Source organism: Calonectris borealis, chromosome Z, assembly GCF_964195595.1.
Source record: "Calonectris borealis chromosome Z, bCalBor7.hap1.2, whole genome shotgun sequence".
Lineage (NCBI taxonomy): Eukaryota > Metazoa > Chordata > Aves > Procellariiformes > Procellariidae > Calonectris > Calonectris borealis.
Genome location: NC_134352.1, coordinates 23,614,943 through 23,642,568, shown reverse-complemented (window position 1 = coordinate 23,642,568; position 27,626 = coordinate 23,614,943). Strand labels below are relative to the sequence as shown.

General features: G+C 42.0%; 1 protein-coding gene across 1 annotated transcript in view; it reads left to right on the top strand.

Annotated features, from left to right (window-relative positions):
- The window catches only part of CAMK4 (calcium/calmodulin dependent protein kinase IV), a 169,699-nt gene that overhangs the window by 135,442 nt on the left and 6,631 nt on the right, over positions 1 to 27,626 (top strand). The window contains exons 6-9 of the mRNA XM_075137891.1: positions 14,197 to 14,287; positions 16,179 to 16,253; positions 21,583 to 21,658; positions 27,239 to 27,365. Of these exons, the coding sequence (XP_074993992.1) occupies positions 14,197 to 14,287; positions 16,179 to 16,253; positions 21,583 to 21,658; positions 27,239 to 27,365 (369 nt within the window). The remainder of the gene's footprint in view (positions 1 to 14,196; positions 14,288 to 16,178; positions 16,254 to 21,582; positions 21,659 to 27,238; positions 27,366 to 27,626) is intronic.

The window sequence follows — 27,626 nt, the reverse complement described above, 5'->3', positions numbered from 1 at the left end:
GATATCCACAGCCGAATCATCCTGACCTCCTCCTCTTTCTTGTAGATGAGAATTTTTTAACTCTTTCCAGTTCTTGCAGGTGTAACTCATATTTATGGTTTCAATTTTTTTTAAATATATGATTTTTTCCCAAATACTGCTGGTACCTGGTCACGTACAACAGGAATGTTTTTCTTAATGTCATCACCTGGAGACAAATTCAGGCTTGGAACCTTAGAATGGAAGTGGATCTTACGAATTCTAGCTGTTTTGGGGATCCTTAATAACTGTCCATGAAGATTTTTAATTTTTTTTTCAGATAAAGAGGGCACTAAGAGACCATGGTAGAACTACAGTAGACATCTTTTCTGGTTTTGAGTGTAAATTTTGTGTTGCAAAAGCATGAAAGGGCAGAATAGTTGGCAGATCTAGCCTGCAAGCAAGGAGGTTCCTGAGGTATGGTGTTGCTGCTAGAAATTATACATTGTTTTCCTTCCTCGCTTCAGAATAGGAGAATGCATGCATCACAGTGCGTGAGGATCAGTCCAAGTTTGCTACATCACTGCTATGGTTTAATGTAATGGCACCTGGAAGACTGAGATGGGCCTGTGTCTCACACGGGGTGAGGGCTCACCTCTGGCGGATGAATAAATGGAAACACTTCTGTGCACGTAGACCGTGAAGGCTGTGCTATTTAGAACTATGTTTTGTAAAAAGTCTGTAACAAAAGGAAAAAAAGAACTCTTTTTTTTTTTCTAATATATGGTCTAGGCATTCCTTTCTTAAATGTAAGATCAATATTAGGCTTAGCAAATGATGCTATTACATGTAGGCCAAGCTTCACCATTCAAGGAAAGCAGTGTAATTAACCCAAAACAACATCTATGTGTTATTTATGCATAAATAGGAATGCAAATGCAGAAATATAACTATTCGTTAGATACAATGATATGTTAAAGATGACAGACTTATTGTATACATATTTCAGGAAGAGTTTCACAGATGGGCAAGAGAAATGTCATCCTCCTTCATTGGTTTATTACCCTGAAATCTCACCTTCTGAACAATTGTAAGTCTGACCCTACCAAAACACGTGAGGCTTTCTGTACCCTGCTGTGGTCACGCGCATCCTTGATGTGAAATTCCAGTCTGGTCTTACTAGCACCCCACAACTGTAATTATGAGATCTCTGTGGATGCTAGTAAATTAGTTGGGATCACCCTCTCTCAGCGGTGCCAACTGGCTTGCAACAGCCAATATCCATACCATTAAATTGCGCCAGCCCTCAAAACAAAGTGGCCAGTTTAAAATTGGCTGGTGGGAATAACCTTTGGCTTAACTAACAGGGAGTTGTTTTGGTCAGTGCTAATTTACCCAAGACTGTTCTGAAAATTTGAACGGTGTAGGCAATTGAGTTTTAGCACCCAGGAGCACTCCTTGGCATGGGTTAATTTACTAGCATAACTGTACTATACAGGCAGAACAAAATCACCTTATTCTTAAAAAGCAAGTAGTATGGACTCCAACCTATCCATCTAAGTTACGTTATTTTATTAAATACTCCTCTTAAAAAGGGGGAGAAAAGCCATGAAATGTAGTGCTTTGATTAGAATACAAAAAATTAAATTATTGCAAGAAAACTAAAATATGTCGGTGTAGAATGAACAGGTGTGCACCCATGGCTAATTAGGGCATTCCATTATGGCCCCATTACAGGTATACTAGAGCTATGGTTAGCAAATCTCTGTGGTAAGCGAATTGTAACACTGCCAGGAATAGTTTTTCCATCAGGTCTCTGATGCTGGAAGTTACTGGGGCCTGTGCTAGCACCAGGTATCATTGACAGCAGCTTAGATCTATCCTAGATTGTGTTTTTCATTTTTATCTTTTTAATTTCCTAATAACAAAACCAAAGACGTTACTGGACTGCAAAAACATTACTTGCTTTTTGGTAATCTGCTCAGAATACAGAATCTACTTCTTTTTTTGATTTGCTAGAATTACAATGATGTTGCTGAAGTTCGTATTCTAAACAGGGATGGCAGACTGATAAAATACCTTCTGCAGTTTTATGCCATCGGCTTAAAGGAAGAAGCCTGATTTTGCAAAATCCCTCCCTGCTTCCCTTTAAATTTGCTATAGTGGCATAAATTTGCAAAGGCACATATAGTGGATTTATGAAGTTTTGAGGTTTTTGTTTAGCTTCATCTTAAAATAATTGCACCTCTTATACTTTTAAAATATTTTTCATATTTTGAAGTTTATTAAAAACTCTTGCTTATTATGGATTTTTTTCCTACTTGTTTATAACATGACTATGGTCAATAACATGAAAAATGCTGAAGACAGGGAGTGAGTAGAACAAAGTGATAGCAATGTAATGTGGATGTAATGCTTTTTGTCTTCAGACCACTGTACAAACAATAAAACCTCAGCACACTTTGGAGGGTTGTAAGAGTGACTCGAAATAAGTTGAGCAGAGAGGTTCTGCGAGTTGTACAGAGGAAAGGGGTGCTGGTACCAGGGGGCAGGACTGCTAGTTTTTGGCTCTTATTTTGAGGAGGGGGTTGTTGGTGGGTTTTTGTAGTTCTCCTGTTACTGTTTTTGCAACTCCTCCTTGTGGAGGGGGAAAAAAAGTGTACTGCACCTCAGCAGCTCTGACAGGTCAAGTCACACGTTAAGTAAGTTCTGCCCATTGCAATTTTGTAGCATTACGCTGCATCTAATATCATGGTTCTTTCAAATTCCATCACAAATGACTGAGTTTTCCCAAAAGAACATATATCCTTCACCTTTTCGTTATGCAACTGGAGAGAGAGCAGGCACGCGGCGGGTGCCCGGTAGGTGTGGAGACCGCAGTGGGAAGGTTCCCCTGCGCGAGAGGTCTGGGCAACTGCAGGAAGAGAAACAACATCTTTGTTTTCTGCAGACATGCAGAAAAAGGAAGTCTAAGGAGAGTGGCCCTGTGAGGAACATTGTTAATGTATGTTAATTCTTCACTGAATTCAAATAGTCTGCAAGTGGGCGGCTCTTCTGGATGGGTTTAAGGAGAAGCCACTACAGCAAAGCTCTTATACCTACTCTGATGCTGTGGCCTACTTACAGTTTAAGAGGAGAATTTCATGCCACTGCAATCAGTTAGCTCTCTGCACAAAGCCCGCTCGTGTGGGATTTGTGTGGGAAGGTGTGTGCGTTATCCTCTCCTACATATGTCAGACTGTACAGAAATGACTGTACATGATTGCTGTGATCACACCTGGTGTAATGTCATCATCCTTAAGGCTGCTTCACTCTTCTAAAAGCAGGAACATTCAAAAGATAAAACTGTTTCCAAATGTAAAAGAAAATAATTGTGGAGATTGCAGTTAAAACTTTACATAACCTAATTACTTAATTTAGAACTTTCCTTCTGAGCTATCTCATCACTTCGAATATAGTAGACCAGCAAAGAAAATAAACAGATTTGAATTTATGCATCTATGCTGATGCATTTCTTCATACTTTTTTATAATACACAGTTTTATTATCTGAAATCATACATGAAATTAATTGTATTAATGCATACTTATACAAAGTACAAAGGCAAATATTCTTTGTTCCACTAAAACAATATTCTGTTAAATGAGTTTAACTAAACTAATTGAAGTTTTATGAAAATATTTGGAAGTCAGTATATCAAGTAGCAGACATAATGGCTTACTCTGATTTCCCAGAGCAACCAGTAAAAGCAAGACAAGTGCAAAGAATAGGTTTTCTGCAAGATGTTTGCAGAAGCTTTCATTATTTGGTGCCTTTCTAAGACTCCATTTTATTGTTATCCAGATACAGAAATCCAAAACTTGCTGAAATATATTCAGAAAAGAAATCAATGTTGGTCTTGTCTTCTGCAATGATAAAATGGTCTTCTGTTCATTCAGCCCCAAAGCCAATGTGACTGCAGTAAGGGAATAGTGGCAGAGGGAAGATTATGCTGTGTATGTAACTTGATTTCACACTTTTATTACTGGAACCTTGCTGATTCCTCTGGAGCTGGGTTCTGACACTATCACTGACAGTGTCTTTTTTTTAAAGCTCTTTAAGCAAAAATTCTAGGTACACTTCTGCAAGTGTATTTCAAAGTGAAATTTTAGACTTCTCTTGATTACCCCAAGCTGCATGTGTCTTGTTTTCTGAAGTCTATACCAATGTGGAGTGTATGACTAAGTATATAAGTATATAAGTATATAAGTATATAAGTATATAAGTGTATGACTAAGTATACATTTTGAATGATGCATATGTGCCGCAAGAAGAACGGGCGGGGAAGGCGACCGGCCTGGCTGAACGGGGAGCTCTGGCTGGGACTCAGGGAAAAAAGGAGAGTTTATCACTTGTGGAGGAAGGGTCAGGCAACTCAGGAAGAGTACAGGGATCGCGTTAGGTCGTGCAGAGAGGAAATTAGAAAGGCAAAAGCCCAGCTAGAACTCCACCTGGCCACTGTCGTGAGAGACAACAAAAAATGCTTTTATAAGTATGTTAATGACAAAAGGAGAGCCAAGGAGAATCTCCATCCTCTATTGGATGCGGGGGGGAACGTTGCCACCAAGGACGAGGAAAAGGCTGAGGTACTCAACGCCTTCTTTGCCTCAGTCTTTAGTAGTCAGAATGGTTATCCTCAGGGTACTCAGCCCCCTGAGCTGGAAGACAGGGACGACGAGCAGGATAAACCCCCCATAATTCAAGAGGATGAAGTTCATGACCTGCTATGCCACCTGGATGTTCACAAGTCTATGGGGCCGGATGGGATCCACCCGAGGGTTCTGAGGGAGCTGGCGGAGGAGCTTGCCGAGCCGCTCTCCATCATTTACCAGCAGTCCTGGTTAACTGGGGAAGTCCCGGACGACTGGAGGCTCGCCAATGTGACTCCCATCTACAAGAAGGGCCGGAAGGAGGATCCGGGGAACTACAGGCCGGTCAGCCTGACCTCGGTGCCGGGGAAGATCATGGAGCGGTTGGTTTTGAGGGTGCTCACGAGCCATGTGCGGGACAACCAGGGGATCAGGCCCAGCCAGCACGGGTTCATGGAAGGCAGGTCCTGCTTGACCAACCTGATCTCCTTCTATGACCAGGTGACCCGCCTAGTGGATGAGGGAAAGGCAGTGGATGTGGTCTACTTGGACTTCAGTAAGGCCTTTGACACTGTCTCCCACAGCATTCTCCTAGAGAAGCTGGCGGCTCACGGCCTAGACAGGTACACTCTTCGCTGGGTAAAAAACTGGCTGGACGGCCGAGCCCAGAGAGTTGTGGTGAACGGAGTTAAATCCAGTTGGCGGCCGGTCACGAGCGGTGTTCCCCAGGGCTCAGTTTTGGGGCCGGTCCTGTTCAATATCTTCATCAATGATCTGGACGAGGGGATCGAGTGCTCCCTCAGTAAGTTTGCAGACGACACCAAGTTGGGCGGGAGTGTTGATCTGCTGGAGGGTAGGAAGGCTCTGCAGAGGGACCTGGACAGGCTGGATCGATGGGCCGAGGCCAACTGTATGAGATTCAACAAGGCCAAGTGCCGGGTCCTGCACTTCGGCCACAACAACCCCAGGCAACGCTACAGGCTTGGGGAAGAGTGGCTGGAAAGCTGCCCAGAGGAAAAGGACCTGGGGGTACTGGTTGACAGCCGGCTGAACATGAGCCGGCAGTGTGCTCAGGTGGCCAAGAAGGCCAACGGCATCCTGGCCTGTATCAGAAATAGTGTGGCCAGCAGGAATAGGGAGGTGATCGTGCCCCTGTACTCGGCACTGGTGAGGCCGCACCTCGAATACTGTGTTCAGTTTTGGGCCCCTCACTACAAGAAGGACATGGAGGTGCTGGAGCGCGTCCAGAGGAGGGCAACGAAGCTGGTGAAGGGCCTGGAGCACAAGCCTTATGAGGAGCGGCTGAGGGAACTGGGGTTGTTTAGCCTGGAGAAGAGGAGGCTGAGGGGAGACCTCATCGCACTCTACAACTACCTGAAAGGAGGGTGTAGCGAGGTGGGTGTTGGTCTCTTCTCCCAAGTAACTAGCGATAGGACAAGAGGAAATGGCCTCAAGTTGTGCCAAGGGAGGTTTAGATTGAACATTAGGAAAAATTTTTTTACTGAAAGAGTGGTCAGGCCTTGGAACAGGCTGCCCAGGGAAGTGGTGGAGTCACCATCCCTGGAGGTATTTAAAAGACGTTTAGATGAGGCCCTTAGGGACATGGTGTAGTGGGCATGGTGGTGTTGGGTTGACGGTTGGACACGATGATCTTAGAGGTCTTTTCCAACCTGTATGATTCTATGATTCTATGATTCTATATTATTTCTTTGTACTCTGTAAGATCCGTGCTGAACGATTATTTTAGACATGAATTCTATAGAGGCTGTCTTTGCCGTTCTATAAATGTAAGGTGAGCTCACTCACCTTCCTTGGAATAGAAAATAGGAATATATATTTTTTTTGTCCTATTAGATTATTAAAAGTCTATTTAAACTTTCTCTTAACTGCTTCAGACACTTTATCAATTAACCACATCTCTATCAAACAGCATATGGCTGTAATCAAACTAAATTACTGTGCAGTAGCTTTTATTATGCAATGACACGCTTTTGTAAGGGTTACAGAAAACGCTTAATTACAAGTCTAGACGTTCCTGAAAAGGGAGAAAAAAACATGCTCTTTTCAGTTTCTTAAGGTTGTAGTGACTGCATTTATAGCTGAAGATGTCCAGTGTTGAATTGGTATGTATGGCTTTGATTCTCCCTTCAGGACCCTACAGGCTTGATTTTGTAATAAATCCAACATGCAAGTCCTAAATATATTCTGTGGAGTAATAAAACTGGTAAAAATTTTCCTTTTGAAAACACGTGCAAATCTGATATTCATGAATATGGCAGTCGTATTATAGGCATCCTGGACAGAAATTCGTATAATGATACCACTGCCCCAGCCACACCAGACCATAGGTTTCTCCCCACTATTAAACCAATGCACACAGAAAACCGTCGTCTTGTCTGAGGAGAAAAGGGAGCACTAGGTCCTTGATCCAGAGCATTTCCATGGCAGTGGCTGTTCAGCACTAACCTGGGAGGGTGGTGTGTGCTCTTGTACAAAGCAGCACTGCCTGGGAGGGCAAGTGTGAGCTGGGTGTGAACAAGAGGTGCAGGTGGAGCTCCCTTAACCATCTCTTTGATTGTCTAATGCAACTTTACGAGGGAGCTAGGTTCATACACAGCAGGAGGGTCTGTAAGCCAGACCAAGAGCTAGTGAACAGGAGAGGTTCACAAAAGAGTTAGAGCATATGCACAACAATAATCGTGAGGACAGTCATTGCTGCCGGAGCTCTGTTCTTTGCAACACTGGAGATGCTGTCCAGAGTTGGGATCCAGTTGACATCAAAATCCCCTGGTTAATGAGGAGACATCATGAAACCCAAAGGCTGTGCAGCACACAATCACAAGTGGAAACAAAGGTATTTTAGGACTTTTCCCTTACTTGCTGACAGAAGGGAACTTGCAACACTGCCAGCAGTGGTCCTGTGCCTGTCAGAGAGAGTGCAGGACCCTGGGAGCATAGCAGTGTCATCAGGGATCAGCTGGTTTCTCATCAGTTCAGAAGGTTGTTGCTCAGGGATAGCCCATCCTGGAGTTAAACACAGGCACAAAATATACAGAAAGCAGAAAACAGGTTTAACCCTGAGTTGGAAGAATAGCAGGAATTCAAAGGATTAAGTCAGAAAAGCCAGAGCAGAAAATGAGATGCATCTAGCATGAGATAAGAAGCGTAGCAAAATAAATCATGCTCATAAGAAGAAACCCAGGTGAAGGAGACCTATTGAAAGATGTCTAGGAGAAGGCAGCAGTGTTTTTGTCTTTTTTTTGTCCCACTGGTTTTCAGTAAAAGTTCAGCTATAACTAGATGCCTAGCACAATTAACAGCAGTGACTGAGCAGTAAAATGTGAGCCTACAATAAAAAAAGACTAAGTCAGAGAGTATCAAATAATTTAGATCTGTTTTAATTGGTTGCACCCGGTGACCTTCACAGTACAATCTTCAAAGAGCAAGCTTTTTAAGTCTGAAACAGATTGAATAGGTAACACTCACTTCTGATGGAGGCTGGGCAGAGAAGCAGATGTATGTAGCACTCACTTCAAGCGAAGGAAGGGAGGAATTATAGACCAGCTGCCTTGACTCCACTCCCCAGAAAAAAATCTGCAGTAAATAAGGAGGAGCAAAGGAATATGAGGCGCCTGGGAGATAACAAAGCAGGGAGGTCACCAGCAAGGCAAGTTTTTGTCAAGATCAAGTCACGCCGAAATACTTTGATTTTTTCTCAAGCAGAGTAAGAGGTGCTGTTAGTAGGGGAGGAACAGAAGGTATCATACATACTTGACATGAGGGCTTTTGGGCCCTCATTTAATCACATCATTTAGCCATTAAGAAACATAATGTATAAATAGTAGAGCAGAGGTTGTCTATTTTACAATGAGAGTACGCAGTGCCCAAAGCTGTACTCCAAACTGGGAGAGAGAAACAATTATCCTTGAACTTATGCTGCAGAGGCACTGCCTGCGAAGGACCATGCAGCTTATTAAAATAAATGTCACCTGACAGTCTCACAATAAATTAGTGAAATGTGGTCACAGTGATATGATTTTAAGCTGGATGGAGACTGGTTGTCTGTACTGAGAGAATATCTATCAGTGTATCTAAAGATATCAAGAGAGGAGGTTCAGGAAAAATCTTCTCTGGTCTGCTTTTTTAGTGTTTTTGTGGACAGCCTCGGATGATGGAATAGAGGGTACACTTACGAAAATTTTGGACAACATAAAATTGAGAGAAACTGCAAGTATTTTGGAGAGTAGGATTAGAAATAAAATAACTTTGGTAAAATTCAATGTCCTTTCTGTGCTGTCAAGGACAAAATTGTACATGAAATTGAATAGTCAACAGTAAAAACACGGGAGTGGGAACAAAACAGAAAGGACCTGAAGGTTACACTGGATCAAAAGGCAAAGAGGAGTGGGATATGTTGCAAAAAAGGCAAACAGATTTATGAATACATCCTGTAAAATTTGTCAGCCCACAGCTGGAATACGTTTTTGCATTTTCAACACATTGATGCAAGCCAATAGAGCCTGGAAGAGAGCAACAAGAATGATCACAAGTCTAGAAAAGATGGTCTGTAAGAAAAGACTGAGCAAACTAGAGTCCTTTAGTCTTAGGGAGAAGAATGATTGTGTACATGGTAACAAGTACTCGAAAGGCTGTTGCAAAAAAGCGAATAATCTGCTTTCTGCCTCTACGGTATATAATAAACAAAGTAATGGGCTTCATCTGCCCCTGTCAAGATCCAGGTAAATCACAGGGAAGTACTTTCTAATGGTCAAGATAGCACAGCCCTGTAATAAATTGCTTGGGGAAATTGCAGAGTCACTAGTATCAGAGGTCTTTAAGCATAAAGTGGACGAACAACTGTTGTAGATGTAATTGATGTTGCCTAGGAGCATAGAGAGGAGTAGATGATTCAGATTCATTTCAGCCCTACTTTTCTACAGTTCTGTGTAATAGGTACCATAAATAAAATTAAGGAAAAAGGCCAGAGTTTTAAGCATTGTCTTCATTTGTCCTTTTGTCATAAAATCTTTCAAGTTAGATAGGAACCTGAATTATTAAAGATAAAACAAGAGCAAAAGGAATTCTAATGCAGCAATTAGAAAGAAGCTTAAAAAAAAAGAAAAAGAAAAAAAAAATCTTTCTGCTGCAGTCACAGTTAGAGTCACAGCAATTGTTCAGTCATGAGTTGCTGTTGTGTACTGTGGGAATAAAGGCCAAGATGAAGGCTGCCTTTATTTTAACCGGTAAGTCTTTCAGAAGAGGGCCTGTGTATTATTCCCACCTAATGTCATGCTGAGTCTCTCCTCAACATTTATCGAAGAGTAATAAGGCTATCATACTCAATTTTGCTAGAATACATTTCTCCCAAATTATCTGAGATGCTCTACACTAATAACGCAGTACCCTACTGTGTGCCTGAAGCACAGCCAATTCACCCGCCTGGCCTACTTACATCTCATTGGCCAAAGCAATTGAAAAGGAAGTGTGATCATAGGATATGCAAATATATTTTTTCAGTATTTATTCTATTTCCTTTGCATTTAAATTCACTAATTTAATACAGACTGCTCAGGGTCTCTAGTGTTTCCATTTTACTTTTTCTTGTTCATTCTCTTTCGCTGAGTGGAATAGCCATATGTTCCTTAAAATCAATACTGTCCCTATTTATGGCACCTGCCTTGATGTGGTGCTCAAAAAAAAAAAAAATCAGAGGAGAAGGTACAGGAGAAAGCATAATTTCTCTTCCTTGTGCCGTTGGCCAGCTGCTCAGATGAAACTGTTCATGGGGAAGACTTTTTCCACAAAGTCTTCTTCCACAGGCCTTGCTGTGAGATCCTGTGTACATAGATGTTACAGGACATAACTAGAGCTAAATATATCCATCTAATGTTGCCATGGAAATACAGAATTTTGATGTAAATATAAATTTTCTGTATCTACCTTATTTCACTAACACAAATAAGCAAAGCTGCAATCAAAGAACTGCCATGTCTTTATTATCTTTTAGTGCTTGCCATTGTCTACTGAAAATCAGAAGACAGTGAAAACAGGACATTTTAGCTACTATAAGACTATCATGTCTTGATCACATTTTATGTGCATGCTATGTTAAACTGTTATACAGCACTGTGCATCTAAAAACTGTTCAAATGTTTTTCAGGTCTTGTCCATATCTTATAGGTAGGGAAAGTGATGTAATTCAGCAATGCCTAGATCATAAACTGAGTCAGTACGCTGCTCTGGCGTGATACCTGGGCCCTCATTTAATCACATCATTTAGCCATTAAGAGACATAATGCATAAATAGTAGAGCAGAGGTTGTCTATTTTACAATGAGAGTACGCAGTGCCCAAAGCTGTACTCCAAACTGGGAGAGAGAAACAATTATCCTTGAACTTATGCTGCAGAGGCACTGCCTGCGAAGGACCATGAAGCTTATTAAAATAAGTATGTGAGAAATATAGTGAAGAGCAACCAAAATAGAGCATACATAAATTGAAATAAGTGTTATAGAAAGTGGATTGTGCTAACTTAACTAAATCTGTTTCTAAATCAAGATAGTTTAACTCAGAATACTGTTCACGTATATACAAGACAATGTAATTATCAAGTAGTCTTCAATTCCAAGAGCTATCATGCTACTTGGGGAGCAGAGCTGTTGGGACTGGTGAAAATTTGCAAACAAGTCCCAGCGTATTTACGAAGTAAGGGACCAATGCTGAAAATGGATACAGTCTTGGAAGGTCCTGTTCGTAGCGGGTTGTGGAGCAAGAGACATGCTCAGTGAATGACAGGTGGCTCAGACTGGAGAACAGGAGGTCGCTGCGTGTGCTGGAGACCTTTAGTAACAAGGCTGTTTTGAGGCAGGTACCTTTTACAGAAGTCCAGCCAGTGGTCTCTCCCTTCGGAGGGCTGGGGATCCACGATGCGAGCTGATACTTTTGTGTGGTTGAAGAATGGGATTTCTGCATCAGTGAAAACACTGGCAAGTGTTTTGTCCATTTTGCCCTTTTATCTGTTAGTTCACGACAAAACTATTGACCCTATTGGCCAAGCTCAACAAAATTTGACCGGAGGCTAGGTCTCGAAGATATGAGATGCCAACAGTAGGTCTGTTAAACCTGTGACCTGGCAGCCTGGGGCAGCCCCAGCCGCACGCGTGGCTGGTCTGAGCACCACAGGTATCACCTCATGCCCAAATATGAAGTCAAGCAAAAGAAATGGTGGAAGAGAGAGGACAGAGCAGCACGGACTGAGATTAGGGATTGTAGCAACTGTGACGGGATCTATGTGGACCGCAGGGAGAGGTCAGAGGAGGTACTATGAGTGGGCAGGAATTCTGGGCTAGGATGCTGGGGAGATAAGGGAAGGTGTGGTGGAGAGGGTAGGAGGAGCTGCGGGTGTTGTGAGAAGTGGACACGAGAGAGAGAGCTCAGACTATTGCAGTGGCAGTCTTTGAAAGACATGGGCTAGATTATTGAGGGAATTCACATTTGTTGGGCACCCTTGGCCGCGAGTTTTCTGCAAATGGTGGGCTGGGTAGAGGAGGGAAATTTCCCTACATGGGGGTGTTACGAGTTTCTAATAAAAAAAGAGTTTACGCTGCAAGTTCAATACAAATCTCTTAAAATGTCAGTCAGTCATGAGGCGCAAGAAGATGTCGTTGGTTATAGTTCTTGCTATGTCTGAGAAAGGAGCCCTGGGAGCCAGTCTCACTTTACAACTTAAAAGGGAGGAAAAGTTGAACAGCTTCTCCCAAAGTTTTTCCCCAAATTTCCCTCCCACAAAAATGCAATTCTGGGAAGAGAAGAAAATTTCAATGTTTTCAGCCTTACATCATAAAATGTTTTTAAGATTATGGGCATGTGTAAAAAAGGACCTGCTAAAAGGCTGCAGACTTGGCTGGAACATTTCTCTGCACAAATTTGTTCAACATTTTTTTGTACAAATGAATCGGAAGTGTCTGCTTTCCACAGAGCGATCGTGAAATGTCTGATTCTTCTCACTCCTACAGAGTCAGCTAAACTGATTTGCAGCACAGGAACACAGATCAGTTTAGACATCTCTTTCTGTCCGCTCCAACTTGATGGCTTTTGGGGCACTCCCTGTGTGCCACTATTACCTCTGCATGTCAAACACATCAGTGTTATGCTGTGGGAGCATCTTTGCTACAGTTATGTCTTCACTGGCTGATAAGGATATACTTTTATCCAGGGTGGACATGATTGTGTGCAGCCATGCAGATGTGACTGCATTAAATGATGTAGCAGCGTGCAATCCATCAGTTTCCATACATTGTTGCCTGTTTTTACCTCGGATAACTGATTAGCTATCTCATTGTAGAAAACACAGCTGGGACAAGCACTTAGACGAGAAGTAAAGTAGATGAGAGTCTTTGGCTGGATCTCCACAAGCCACGTCATGACAAATACTGCCACTTTAGGATTTTAGAGAAAGTCAACAAAAAACATTTATTGCGCTGCAAGAAACATACACTGAAAAAGCACTCAGTGTCACTAAAACAATGCCCAAGGAAAGAGCAATGTATTCTTACTTAATGTTATTTAATCACTGGCAACTCATACAAACTAAAATTCCAATGAGATACACAGTCAAGAATTCATCTCAGATGCTAACTCAAGTGAACACTGTAGCTGTGCTTTCTAGATGAATATTCAACCATTTGTCATTTGCTGCATAACAGTGCACACACACAGTTTTTTTTTAATAGTGAAAACACAGCTGAGAGAGATGCTACTAAAATGTAGACCAAGAGACTTTGAAATAAGATAATGTGATTCTAGCCTTAAGCATCTTTCTTCCAAGTCCTCAGAGGTTTCTGCTGAATGTTTTATCAATAAAAAATACAGGATTTGTTTCACTAGTTTATCCTTTTCTGTCTATCAGTATATTATATATTTTTTCTATGTCTGTCTATAGCAGCGTAAGAGGCAGCCATATATTCCAGAAATTCTTCTTTCTATTAGTGCAAGGCAGGAACAGCATCTTTAAAGGAATTCAGTGGTGAGTGAATTCACATGTACTGCATATGCTTCAGCAAGACAGATGGATTTTTGAGACTCTGCAATTGGGTGATTTTAAAACCCTTGAGAAGTCTGCTCCAGGGACCTCAAGGATTTTATAGTTAGCCCAGGATACATACTGCACCCTTTGTACTCAAAGGTGTCTATTTAATAGCTTAATAGTTGTATGACCATTTTCTTATCTCTCAGAATGTTATAATGTGCAGAAACTACCTTCCTCTGAGCCAGACTTTGGCATCTCACATCTATTAGATTACTTCCTAGAAGCTACCACTGTATTTAAAAAGTCAATAATACTTTCTGAGGTGTTTTTCTTCTCAAATGGACGTGATGTTATCTTTGCCTTCCCAAATTTTAATTTCCCATTCAGATTACAATATGCATCCAAGCGTCCTGTGCTGAGCAGGTTTGCAGAAAAACAGCTGCTAAAAATTAATTAAGTGACTCTGTGTCACAGACATAGCAGATTATTAATCTGCTGCTATAGATTATTAGGAAGGTGTTAACTCATGCTTGACCATAACATCTTATTCTCACTTAAATGTTTTGAATTTCTCTTTTTCTAGTACCTGCATGCAAATGGAATTGTGCATCGTGACTTGAAGCCAGAAAACCTACTCTATGCAACACCAGCACCGGATGCACCACTAAAAATTGGTGAGCAGCATTAAATGTATGCTTCCCTAATTCCTTTGTACCAGTAATACGTGCTAACTGATGTTTACAGTATATACATCTCACCACCACTTTATTCAAAGCTAATGCTTATACTCAAATGAACAGCATGTTACTACTTCAGCAGCACAGCTGAGCATGGTATTTTTAAAACCAATACAAAACTAGATGCTTGCTTAGAGAATTTATAGCCGAAATGGTGCAGAATGTGGCAAAGAATAAAGAGCTCAGGAGGAACAGGAAGGATCATGAGATCAGCATATAGCTGTGTGCACCACTTCTGTGCCCCTTTTTTTCATTAAACTAGTATTCTAAGAGGAAAGATTCATTGGCATGAAAGTACAAATGTGCAGGTAAGTGGTAGAAAGCAAACTGAGCAAGGCTGACTTCTGTTTTGAAGGCAGATTTGAAGGGTAAGAAGTGATCTTCGCAAAGAGCATAGGGAAGCTATCTGAAGCATGGTCAGCACCATGGGGGGGATGAAGAGGGACAAGGTGAGACCAGGCTCTCCTGAATGGGGATGTATCATGCCAGTTCTGTTGGGGACGGTGGCCACTTTCAAAGGGCATGACCTCCAAAAATGCTGGGTATGCCCAGTTTTTGCTTGAGCAAAGAGGAGCTGTGTGCAATGCTCCTGAGATCGATTTGGAAATACCACCTCGTGCTCCCTTACCGGGGAGTGTGGAAGCACATGAGCATGCAAGAAATGAGTGTTGCCATGTTCATCAGGCCGGTGTTCACCGTGGATTTCAGGAGCCAGATTTCCACAAACTAGTCTCAAGCAATTTAATATAACTTTCTAGGAAAGTCTTGCATCTCAGGATGATGGTACCTTAATTTACATTTTATCCTAGTGCTTACCTTTCCTGGAAAGGCTCTAAACAGCTGTAATGTGATAGTTTAATGCAGCAGCCAGTGGCCTTGGTTTGACGGCCACTGGTTAAGATTATTGCCTTGTTTAAATTGAAATCAGATTTGCAATGAGTGACGGTATTTATAAAAGTAAAGTATATTTCTGTTTAGATAAATAATAATACACAAATTATAACCATTTAGGGACAAGTGAACCCTAACTATGCATTTCTGGAATAAAATATGAACTATTTTTATCCTGATTTTGAGTCAAAACATTCCCTTTTATATTCACCGTAACAAAAAAAAATGCTTTTATTTTGCATTTTTTAAGGCCAGATATTGTCATCACCTAAATTGAAATTTGAAGAAGCTCAGTTTATTCTCAGTGAAAATTAAAAGAGTTGTAAAGACTTCGGGTTTTATGTCTTTTAAAAAGTGAGTCATGCAAGTACAACATGTAATGTCATGAAGGCTTTTGCTGTCTGAGTAGTAATTCAGGGTGGAAACGCTGCAAAAAGGATGATCCTGTTCTCCTGGCACAATCTCCATGCCCCTAGAAGTCCTCTATCAAAATACTGCTGGGATTTTGTCTCGCAGGGACTGCATACTCTGACTCTTACCCAAGAAATCACTAATGCACAATTTTTTAACCCAAAATTGTTCTGTTAATTTTATTGGATTACTCACAGAGTGGATGCTGAATATATACCTAGAATGCATTTCTGGATCGCTGCTTGTAAGCCCGTAGGCATCTCATTGTATTGGCTTTGTGCAGTCTTCACAATAAAATACAAGCTACATTTCTGTCAAACAAGAGCCAGGGATACTCATTTATATGGACAAATTTTACTTCTGGATTACAGTCTGGGTAGATTCTTTAAATTGATCCTCATCTCTGGAAATGACAGTACTGTTTATTTAATGCATAAATGTTCTTTCAATTACATATACAATGTAAAAAAAAAAAAGGATTTTATAAGGAAGTAAGAACATTAATATTCCTAAACAATCTTAACAGCTGACTTCGGACTTTCCAAGATTGTGGAAGATCAGGTGACCATGAAGACAGTTTGTGGAACTCCAGGGTACTGTGGTACGTTGTTTTATTATTTACAGTATGCTGCACTTAATGTGAGGATGTTAACATTTTCTCTTTCCAAGGTGAAATTCTTCTTCCTAAAGTCAAAATTCAAAAAGCCCCTAAAAAGCAGGGGGGCTAAAACTAAATTTCAGAACTGGCACTGGGTTAAATTTTTCTAAACTCATATTCTCTAGCACTGAAGCTTAATAATCAAAAGATATGTTAAGATGCAAGTTCATTACTTGCATGGAAAGAAGTTTGACCATCGTAAAAATGCTGAAATTACTAAAAAAATACTGGAGAGGCATTAGGAGAAATTTGGACTATAAAAGGCATAATGGAAAACACTAAAAATTTATAGAGTTCATAACAATTATGAATATTTGAATATTGCTTACATTGAATTTATCTTAAAGTAATTTTTTTTGACATAGAGAAAATCAAACTATTCCTTAGAATAGGGTCATAAATTAATCCCCTAAACCCAAAACATTTCAGATACATGGTTTTAAATTCAGGCTTGGAGTGGGACCTGTATAACAGAATTATGAGTGCAATATCAAGGAGCGCTTTGTGGCAGATCTTGTCAGCTGGGGCAACAGGTGTAGATCTAGTCATCCTTTCAGCAGTAAAAAGGCTTTGGCACTTTTAAGTAATCCTGTTTTCTCCTTAACAAAGTAAGAATGAAATCATAGGTTTGCTTCAGTTTTACCAAGAGTGAGAGTCAGCATGAACGGCTGCTTATCAAAATGACTAATTTGCCTGTGCATTCGCAATACTTCAACAAGCATGAGTTTATGGATGACTTCAGAACAAACATCTAACTCATGAGCTTAGCACTGTATTACACAAGGATGGCAATTTTAATTCCTCTAGTAATTAGAAATTAGGAAATTATATACTTAATGATATTGGGTTTATATTTTTGAGCTGGTGGCCTTTAAGGACACTTTCTACTTGTTTAACTGTAGTTAACAAAGTTTAGAAACTGTGTTTCATCTCAGTTGCCCTGTTCTTACATGTTTCTCTTTTTTCCAAAATCACAGCTAGTTCATGCTTCTCAGTCTTGTAGCTTTTCATAATGTAAGGTGTCTAATTTGAATGCAGGAAAACCACCACTGATACTTCAAATTAAAACAAATTTCCATAGAATCACATTTAGGTAAAAATACGTTACCTCACTGTCATACGGGAGAGTGAGGTTTTGATCAGTAAGTGAAAAAACAGTACTGGTAACAGTCCATGAATAATTAGGAATGTGGGTTTTTTCTCCATTGCTTTGGGGAGAAAATAAGTGGGGCAGAGAATGAACACTACAATTGCCATATGCATTACATCTGGCAAACAATGCCATAGCTGTGCTATATGTTGCATATCAGTAATCCAAAGAGGATATAACTAAAACCAACCCCCAAAAAATCCAAAATCTAAAATCAGAGTTCAAGCACATAACCTGCCACAGTAGGGAGAAAGGAAGCATACAACTGACCTTGAAAAAAATAATCAAAAACATGCTGCCGAGCCCCGGCGGCCATTCACTCGTGGGGCCCGAACATTTCCCTCTGCCCACGGGGCTGCGGCGAGAGCTTGTCCTACTGCAGGCGGGGACGTGCCCAGCCTGGCTGTCCCCTGCACACAGCAGACTTTTCTTCAGCAGCGTCCCCAGGTAGGGAGGGATGGCACTGGCCTGTAGGATGCTCCGTCCCTGCGGAGAGCCTCCAGCCTGCCTGCGGGCGGCTGGTCTGTGCAGCAGGGCAGACCCCTGCTGGGTTCTGGCTCCGTGTCCTGTGGTGGCCCCGAGCCGTGCAAGGCTGAGCAGCCAGCAGCTGGACGACGCCTTGCAGACTGCCTGGAGCTTTCAGCAGGGCATCCCGTGCATGCTGTCCAGCTCCCGATACAGCACCCTTGTGCTCAGCTTCGCTGTCAGAGCAGAACACGTTGGACACGTGCAGAAACTCACTTGGACTCCTGGAACCAGAAAATGAGCTAGAAATGGATCCTCCAGTGCCAGGACATGCAAAAAAAAAAAGAACATGGCAAAAGAGGATTGCAGCTGCCTCTGCAGTCTGCCTGCCCTTCATTGCAAGGCACTTCCATGTCAGCAAAGCAGCTAATGGCCCGGGAGGCTGGTGATCTTGTTTACACCAGGGCAAGCCTGCTGGGCTTCCCATGGTGGGTGCTCACCTCCAGCAACCAATGTGACCTTGTGGAGAAACCTATTTCTGCCATTCTTGCTGAACTCTAGATCCTGAATGGGCTCCTGCAAGAGGCTGCAAGTTGCTAGCAGTGTTCTGGGTGATAAGCATCTGAGGTAGTTTTGGACAGAGCTGAGCCAAGCCATGCAGAAACTAAAGACTTGGCATTTGCTTTTATAACTGTAGAAGCAAAGGAAAGAGGACATTGGAGAAGACCATAAGATTACTCTGTTACCTCGTAGACCAGCTGATAATGCAATTCAGGTGACATGTCCAATACCTTGTACGACATTCTCTGCCGAGCACACACAGGTGCCAAGTACGCTTTAGAGCAGCACTGAATTCCAGTCTGCTTAGTTTCGTAAAACTGTACTTCACATATTGGCTATTAATGTTCTGGTTGTCTTCTCTCATGACAGTTATACTACAAATGCCATAAAACTGTAGTTAGTATTTAGCCCTTTTTATGCCTGTCTTTGTATAATATAAAAATAGGATGAGGCTTATTCCCATAGAAGAGCCCTCAGAGTAGGGACGAGTTGCTGGGGAGGGTTGGGGCTGAATGTCTGTGCTGAGAAGAGAAGAAAGGAGCTTTGTGCCTACAGACATGGACCTGCAGTCCTTGCTTTACGACCTGAGTTAACTCGTTAACATAACCCGAGTTAACATGCAGAATTCCTGGTGCCTGGAAAATATTAAAGCATTACTTTCCAGAAGCGGAGGAAACCCGGGAGCAATACTGTTGAAATGCCAAATTACACTATGAATAATTGATAGTCACAGGCTGCCAACTCCCACATCCTGCCCACCCAGCTATCAGCAGCTTCTCCAGAAAGGACACAGCAACAAAAACACTTACTGGAGCCAGGATACTTTGGCATCAAGACTGGAACGTGCAAAGTGATGCAGAGGACTGAAAGCAAGAAGATAGTCACAAAGAACTTAACTTTGAGGCATTGTGCTTTCAGTGAACTTGAGAAGGGCATAAGTGATTTCTGACAGTAGGACATAAAAATAAGCCAGTGCAGAGCAGTGATTCATGATCAGTCTGTTAGAGTCAACATCTAAACTAGCAGCAACATATCTGTCAAATCCATTCACCAAAAGCAAACTTCTGGAAATATTAAAAAATCATATTTACAAGGTGTATAACCGTGTGATCACAGTCCAGGTAGCAAGGCAGCCCTGTATATACAAAGCTTTGGTCTCCTTTGTGACCATTTTACAATACTGAGGTGAAAGGAGGAGAAAAGAAAAGAAGGGCAGGAAGTGTCTTCTGCCCTTGTCCTGAGCAAGGAGACATCCCAAGAAACATTGCATTCTCTAGAAGAGGAAGCATATTGGCCACTTTTACTATTTACTTCAGAAGTAAAGTCCTATGTACTTCAGAACCCCCCACATGGCATTAACAAACATGGCAGGGAGAACGGTGGTTAAGATCTCTTTTCTGGGTCCATTTCCATCTCTTTCTCTGAAGCTGTTGGCTGCTTTGCTTGTAGGCCGTCCTGTTAGCTATGGGTTGACCTGAGTTAAAATCAGTTGGGATCTAGTGTTCCTTCTCAAAAACACCCCCTCTCTGTTCATCAGTTTACCTAGCAGAAGAATAAGGAGGCAGGGAAAGTCTGTGCTTAGACTGGCAAGTGTTTGCCCAGCTGCCAGCTGTACGAGTGGTATGTAGCAAACTTAGTGATTAATGTCCTTTGCCTTCTATATTAATGCTTTGTAAAAATGCTTGATGTGTTCCCTGCATGGTAAATCCTTCAGGTAAGTTGAAGAAGTCTGAGCCAGCTGCCTGGAGGCCATTAGGAAGTTGTGTATACTCTGATTAAAATCATGCTTGGGGGAGCCTTGCTCCCCCGGGATATTGCAGCACATGCCTCGGGAGAGCTAGCTGCCCCAACGGAGACTTCCCACAGGCTGGAGCAAAGCAAGAGAGTGCCAGCAGCCTGGATCAGTCCGGACGGGCAACCAAAGCTTCAGGCTGAGCAGGGAGCTGTCATACATTTCGGGAAGCCCCAGCCCTTCTTGGCCCTGCTGCTTATGGCTGTAAAAGTGTAATGCAAGAAGGTGAAGAGATGCAAACGTGCTGCCGCATTGACGCGTGTAGGTGCAGCAAGTCCACTCTGCCCCGGAAATGTGGCAGCCATCCCACGTGCATCATACAGCCGGTGGGCTCAGGGGCTGTGCTGCCATCCCGTACATCTGATGGATATTAATACAGATGCAGTGGTTGCTGAGAAGAAGGGCAACTGATATATGGAAGCGTAGCTCAGCAGTGTCTTTTTAATTTTTTTTTTTCCAATTAGTTGGGTATTTTTGCCTGTGGCCAAAAGATGAGGGAGGGAAGGGTCTTGCTTCCCCCAGTATCAAGCACTTCCATTTCCTCCTCTGGAGATGTGGCATTTTCATCCTGCCACCTCAGGAGCTTTGCCCAGGGAGGTTTGCCCAGGGAGGCAGCAAACCTCGAGGGTGCACGGAGCTACGAGCCCTGGGGGCGCCGGGCCTTGGGGTGCTTGAGGTAGGCACGTCACAGTTTGAATGTGCAACCGTGCACATTTTTAGTCACACACAGCAGCAAGAGATATTGCTGAGGGATACGACGGTCTGCTCATCTTTCTTCAAGGTGTGTCTGTCAAGCTGCTCGGGCAGAGATTAACTCCTCTTTACCGTTGCAGAGCCGGAGTTCCTGTAGACTGCCTGGCCTTTCCGCCTGCTCCGCACTGCAACAAAAGCAATTGCCTGAAATGGTCATGTCTTTCCTTACAATTAAAACAGAGTATCAAAAAAAAAAGCCCAAATAAAGTACCAAGTAAATAAGTAAAATACTAAAGTAAAAGTGCCACCTCCTTTGTCACCCTGCAGCTCCAGTGCTGCTGTAGCTTTCTGTGGTTCATTTAACAAACCTAAACCTAAAAAACAATTTGAAACCAAAGTCCGCTTTTAATTTTATTCTGACTGTGCTTGGACATGACTTCTGTTGCTTTATACTCAGTGAAGGGAAGCATTTGCCTAACTAAGGGCTTAAAAGAGCAGGCCCTAACTTTTTAAAAGACACTTAGGAGTGTGCGCAGAGTTCAAATTGACTTTGTGACTGTTATTTCTGCATTCAACTTTCATCTTACTGACAAGTGTTTTATCATCTGCAGCACCAGAGATACTACGGGGATGTGCCTACGGCCCTGAGGTGGACATGTGGTCTCTGGGGATCATCACCTACATCCTGTAAGTGCAGACAGCATTACAGAGTGGCTCATTTGTGAGCACCTGCAGGTTTTTATGACATTATAAGCTGTGCCGTTGGAAGACACGAGATCCTGAACTTTAATTATGATATTCCTAATCTTATTTAAGTAAGTCAAATCCTAGAGGACCATGGCAAAACACTCAGGTTATATATTTGATAAATGTAACACTTCTTCCTGAGCAGCAGCAAGGTCTGCACAGAATCATGCTACTAATGTGAATGAAAGCAGCAAAGCTTCTGAAAGCAAAAATACAAGCATACGAGTGTAAGAAACCATCGTATTTTTTTTTTCTCATTCACACAAACTGTGAGATATACTATGATCCTAAGCAGCTTCTCAACTACAGATGGGGCAAGGAGAAGTTAAGGTGCTTGCAGTAGTTTCACAGTGTCTGTGAACATTCCCAAATGCAGCTGCCCCATCTGTGTCAGCCACAGACACTGCTACAGCTTTGGCATCAGTGTTGCTGTCTCACAGCATCTCAGCCAGGAGGCAGGGAACAGCCCCGGACTCTCTGTCTGCAAATCAGTCCGATGGGTTAAATGATTAATGTTGAAGTGTTCCACTTCTTACAAAATAACCAGAGACGATGTTGACAGAGGGCTGTGAGCGATGCTGGCCATACATATTTTAAACAGTTCTAGTTGCAACTATAGACCAAAATTTTCAAACAGTTGTGTCTAAAGGTAGGCACTTGTGTCTGCATCTTAATATGGATAGTCCTAATTCAATTGGTAAGCATTGTAATTATTTTATTGTATCGATGGAATCTTTCAAAGGAAGATTATTGAGAAGGGAAAATTTTATCTGATGTATTGACACTTCTTTTTACGGGAGAATAAATAACTTCATTTATACCCTTGGCAACACCAATGCTAAGCTGGCTTGTGTAGTTGTATGCGATACTTGCAGGACACTTTTACAGGAAGAAAACGGGATTTTGCGCATATACATTAAAGATATGGAGGATTTTATACATCTGGGCATTTTCTTTACCCTTCTAAGGACTTATTAACTGTGTCATAGAATCATAGAATCATAGAATAGTTTGGGTTGGAAGGGACCTTTACAGGTCATCTAGTCCAATCCCCCTGCCGTGGGCAGGGACGTCTTCAACTAGATCAGGTTGCTCAGAGCCCCGTCCAAGCTGACCTTGAATGTTTCCAGGGATGGGGCATCTACCACCTCTCTGGGCAACCTGTGCCAGTGTTTCACCACCCTCATTGTAAAAAATTTCTTCCATATACGTAGTCTAAATCTACCCTCTTTTAGTTTAAAACCATTCCCCCTTGTGCTGTCGCAACAGGCCCTGCTAAAAAGTTTGCTGCCATCTTTCTTATAAACCCCCTTTAAGTACTGAAGGCTGCAATAAGGTCTCCTCAAAGCCTTCTCTTCTCCAGGCTGAATAACTCCAACTCCCTCAGCCTTTCTTCACAGGAGAGGCGTTCCTTCCCCCTGATCATTTTTGTGGCCCTCCTCTGGACCCGCTCCAACAGGTCCATGTCTTTCCTGTGCTGAGGGCTCCAGAGCTGCACGCAGTACTCCAGGTGGGGTCTCCCCAGAGCAGAGTAGAGGGGCAGAATCACCTCCCTCGACCTGCTGGCCACGCTGCTTTTGATGCAGCCCAGGATACGGTTGGCCTTCTGGGCTGCGAGCGTAGATTGCCGATTCATGTCCAGCTTTTCATCCACCAGTACCCCCAAGTCCTTGTCGGCAGGGCTGCTCTCAATCCCTTCATCCCCCAGCCTATATTGATACCAGGGGTTGCCCTGACCCAGATGCAGGACCTTGCCCTTGGCCTTGTTGAACGTCATGAGGTTCACAGGGCCCCACTTCTCGAGCTTGTCCAGGTCCCTCTGGATGGCGTCCCGTCCCTCAGGCATGTCAACCGCACCACTCAGCTTGGTGTCATCTGCAGACTTGCTGAGGGTGCATTCAATCCCACTGTCTATGTCATTGAATAAGATATTAAACAGTACCGGCCCCAATATGGACCCCTGAAGGACACCACTCGTCACCAATCTTCATCTGGACATTGAGCTGATGACCACCACCCTCTGGATGCGTCCATCCAACCAATTCCTCACCCACTGGACAGTCCACCCATCAAATCCATACCTCTCCAGTTTAGAGAGAAGAATGTGTACAGCAAGTACAGTGTGTAATAATACAATTCTTTTCTTTATGTCTTTTGCAAAGAAAGAATTATATTTTCTAGGGTTTATACGAAAAGTACTTGTGAGGATATATAAACACTCTGATTAAAATATCAGAAAACACCTGTAAGCTTCAAATAAGTCACAGCTGTCCTTTTGGGTGCCTGTAAATAATAGGCTACAATATTCCTATTTGCCATTTTGTTATCTGCTCCTTTTAAAATGAATCTTTATCTCAAGGCCTGGTTCAAGTCTGTAGAAGATCACATCTCAGATATTGCCGGCCAGGTGATCATTTCTTCTCAGTTCTAGTGGTCCATGCGTTGCAGAGAGATGTGAAATTTGCCAGCACGGCTGTCCCTGTGATTGGAGAGGTGCCTTTTCTTGTCCCTTTACAAAGATATCTAGATTAAGCCACAGGCTTGCCTAGTTAGTCAACGACTGAGGGATAGCTGTTGTACTTGAAACTGAGAGCCTTCCTTAAGCAGAACTTGCTTTCAAGTGTAGGCAAGCTCCAAGCAAGAACGTACAGCAAATTCCTATTTGAATATACGGAGTGGCATTTGCTATATGCAGCCTTTCAAAACCTTCCAGCTGTTCAGAAGATGCTCCCAAGCCACATTAAACCTCTGCACTGGTGTAAACACAAGTGTGTGAGCTCCTGCTCTGGGTGGGACACCACCGATACAGATACTCCTCTACTTCTTCCTCCTTCTGTTCCTCTCCTCCTTCCCCTCCCAAATCCAATTTGACCTACAGGAGCAAGCCAGGCAAAAAGGGTGCTAGTTGAATCCACTTGACCATCTCTTCCATTTAGCTTTAATAATACTCCACATTTAAAACTCTTTACTTGAGTGTAAAGCTTTGTAGGTCAACATTTCTGATGGGTTAGAAGCTGAGACCAGAAAGGTACATGTACAGTAATTAATTGATTAATCCTGCAGCCTAAAGGGCAGTGTTGCATGTTTCAGTCTCGTAGTTTAATAGAGAGAATGCACTTATGTACAGTCAAAAAAATACATTGTTGTATGTGCCTCCAAAATAGAGCGGATTTAAGAGTTAACTACCATGCTACAGAAGACATGTGCATAAACCCGTATCTTCTCACCTATACAAAGTGGACTTACCGTGTGATTAAAAAAAACTTTGACACATATTATGACTGAACAATTATTCCTGAGGCAAATTATATTAAGACCTATTGATGATAACTGTCATAATTCCAAGGAAGCCACATTTATAATTTTAACAGCAAAGAGGACCAGTCCTTTTGTACTCCTACAGCAGGTTAGAAATGCTACTGCACATTTGAGGTGCAGATAGTGGTCAACAAATACAGAGGCTTTGCCTGTAGTCAAAATTGCATGGATTTAATTAAAGGTGGTTTTTTACTAACTTACTTAAAAGGGCACTAAACACTGTCAGGTCATTTCTAATAGATTTTGAAGCTGTTTACGTTGATTTTTCTTTATTTGGTAGGTAATTGATTTAAAATGAATCAGCACAATCCTGGTTTAAATGAAATCAAGAGCAGCCATGCTGGGTCTTACCCTGGTTTAATTTATCTAATTTGAAATCACACCTCTAGTTTTATTCATCTAATCTGTCTGCTGAAATGAATTTTTTTTTAAGTAGAAGCATATCCTTAGAAATTGTTAATAAGACAACAATAGGTGATAGTAGTGAGTTACGATGAAAATATTTTTAGGAGTAAATAGAGAATCACTTAGAAGGCTTCCAACACAGTCACAGCAAGCCTTAAGCATGGTCTCACTGTATGTCATCAATTACCTGGTATTCAGAAGCCTGTTTTGGGTGAACCAGTTAGTGGCCCAACAACACTGCTCAGCAAAGGTGCTCCGTGGGGATAGGAGCCGACCTGAACCAAGCTCAGAAATGGTGGTGGGAGAGGCAGGCAAACAGAGGGACTGTGACCAACTCCCACCTACTGAAGCAAAGTATCTGGAGGTTGGATTCTTGTGTTTTAACCCATCTCTGCCAGACTTGGAAATAAATAACGCACCCAGAATGTGCTTACGGTGGAGGTTTTCTCCTCTCCAGCATTGCAGAGTGATGCAGCTGTTCCACCCATGGCTACACACCACTCTCAAAACCACATTTCTTCCTTGAACATCTGTCTCCTTTCTGTGGACAGTAAGCACACTGATTGGGTTTAAAACCATAAAAACAAGCTAAAAAGTAAGGTTAAATTTTCTAGATTTGTTGCTGTCTTTTTCTTTATGGTATGCTGTTCTTTTCCTGTCATCTCGTTGCTTGTTGCATTTTCTGGAGGCAAAGTAGCAGATAGACTTTCTGTTTAGTTCAGAACACATACTGGTTGAACAGGAAGTTCACTTTAAAACATCGGATTATCTGTGCAGGCAGAATAAAGTTCAATGAAGCAACAAAAAAGGAATTTATATAAATGGAAACTACTTCTATGAGTTTGCCTTCCCCAGCGTCAGCAGTGTGGATCTGCATCGGGATCTGTATTATTCAATACATTCATAAATGCAGTCATTAGTGAGATTACAAAATTTCTTCATACTATGTAGGTTTCCTAAGTAAAGATGAGGTCTGATTATTAAAACCTACCAAAGGTTTTTACATTTTGTGGATGATAAAATGAAATAACATACAGCAATGAACATAATAAAAAACCAGTCCTAACTGGACATATAAAAACGTCTAACTTCACAGGTAAAGTGTGCTTCCTCAGCTAATTCCTATCCCTCAGGAAAGAGTTACAGGGATTCTGATAAGTCCTCTATGAACATGTTAACTCTGTGCTTGTAAACAATCCAGAAAAGCAGATCCAAGGTCAAAAGTTGTTAGCAAAGAAATGGAGATTAAAATAGAAAACATCATTATGCTAATTTGCAACTCCATGGTGTGCCCATGCTGAATGCTGTTTGCACCCACGTCAAAAAGACGCACAGCTGGAGAAGACTCACAGAAGAAAGCAGGGATGAGCAAAGTTTCAGACTGAGGAATGACTAAATAGTCCAAGGGACTTAAGCCTGAGACCAGCAGAGCAAAGAGCTGCTAGAAAATACTTATTGGCATGTAGAAGGTAATCAGGTATCAACTGTTGGATGGCTACTCTTATGTTAAGTCCCTATATTAATAGTTCCAATTACAGACATGTGAAAATGGAAAATTTACAGTTTGATCCTTTCCCATTGATCCTTTGAGCCTTTGAGCCTTTCCCATTGCTTATGAACGCTTATGACCACATTTTGCTCGGCTCTGTAGAATTAGGAGTTCATAGGTACATCCAGGTCTAGTTTCCCAAAGTGGTGTACAGGACACAAAGTAGGGAAAGATAATACCAGGAACTGTTTCTAATAGCCCAAGACTAATGAATCTTTGATAAATTTCTTTCTTTTTTATCCTTGCAGACTTTGTGGCTTTGAACCATTTTATGATGAAAGGGGAGATCAGTACATGTTTAAGAGAATCCTGAACTGTGAATATGACTTTGTGTCCCCCTGGTGGGATGACGTGTCTCTGAATGCCAAGGATTTAGTAAGTAAAGCAAAAATGAGACTGGAGTACTGTTGCTGATACGTATTTGGCTAGTATCACTTCCACTGAGAAAAAGGGTCCATTTTGGGGTGGGGGCAGAATAATTAGTTAATTAATTGTTCATATGGCTCCGTGCTTTTCTTCTTATTATCTCTGGTATACTATGTGCTGTTAAATATCCTGTTAGTCCAGTGCTGTAATTTCGCACTCAAAACCACGGATGTTCAGGTCCTTCTGTGAACTAAGCCACAGATTGTTGGC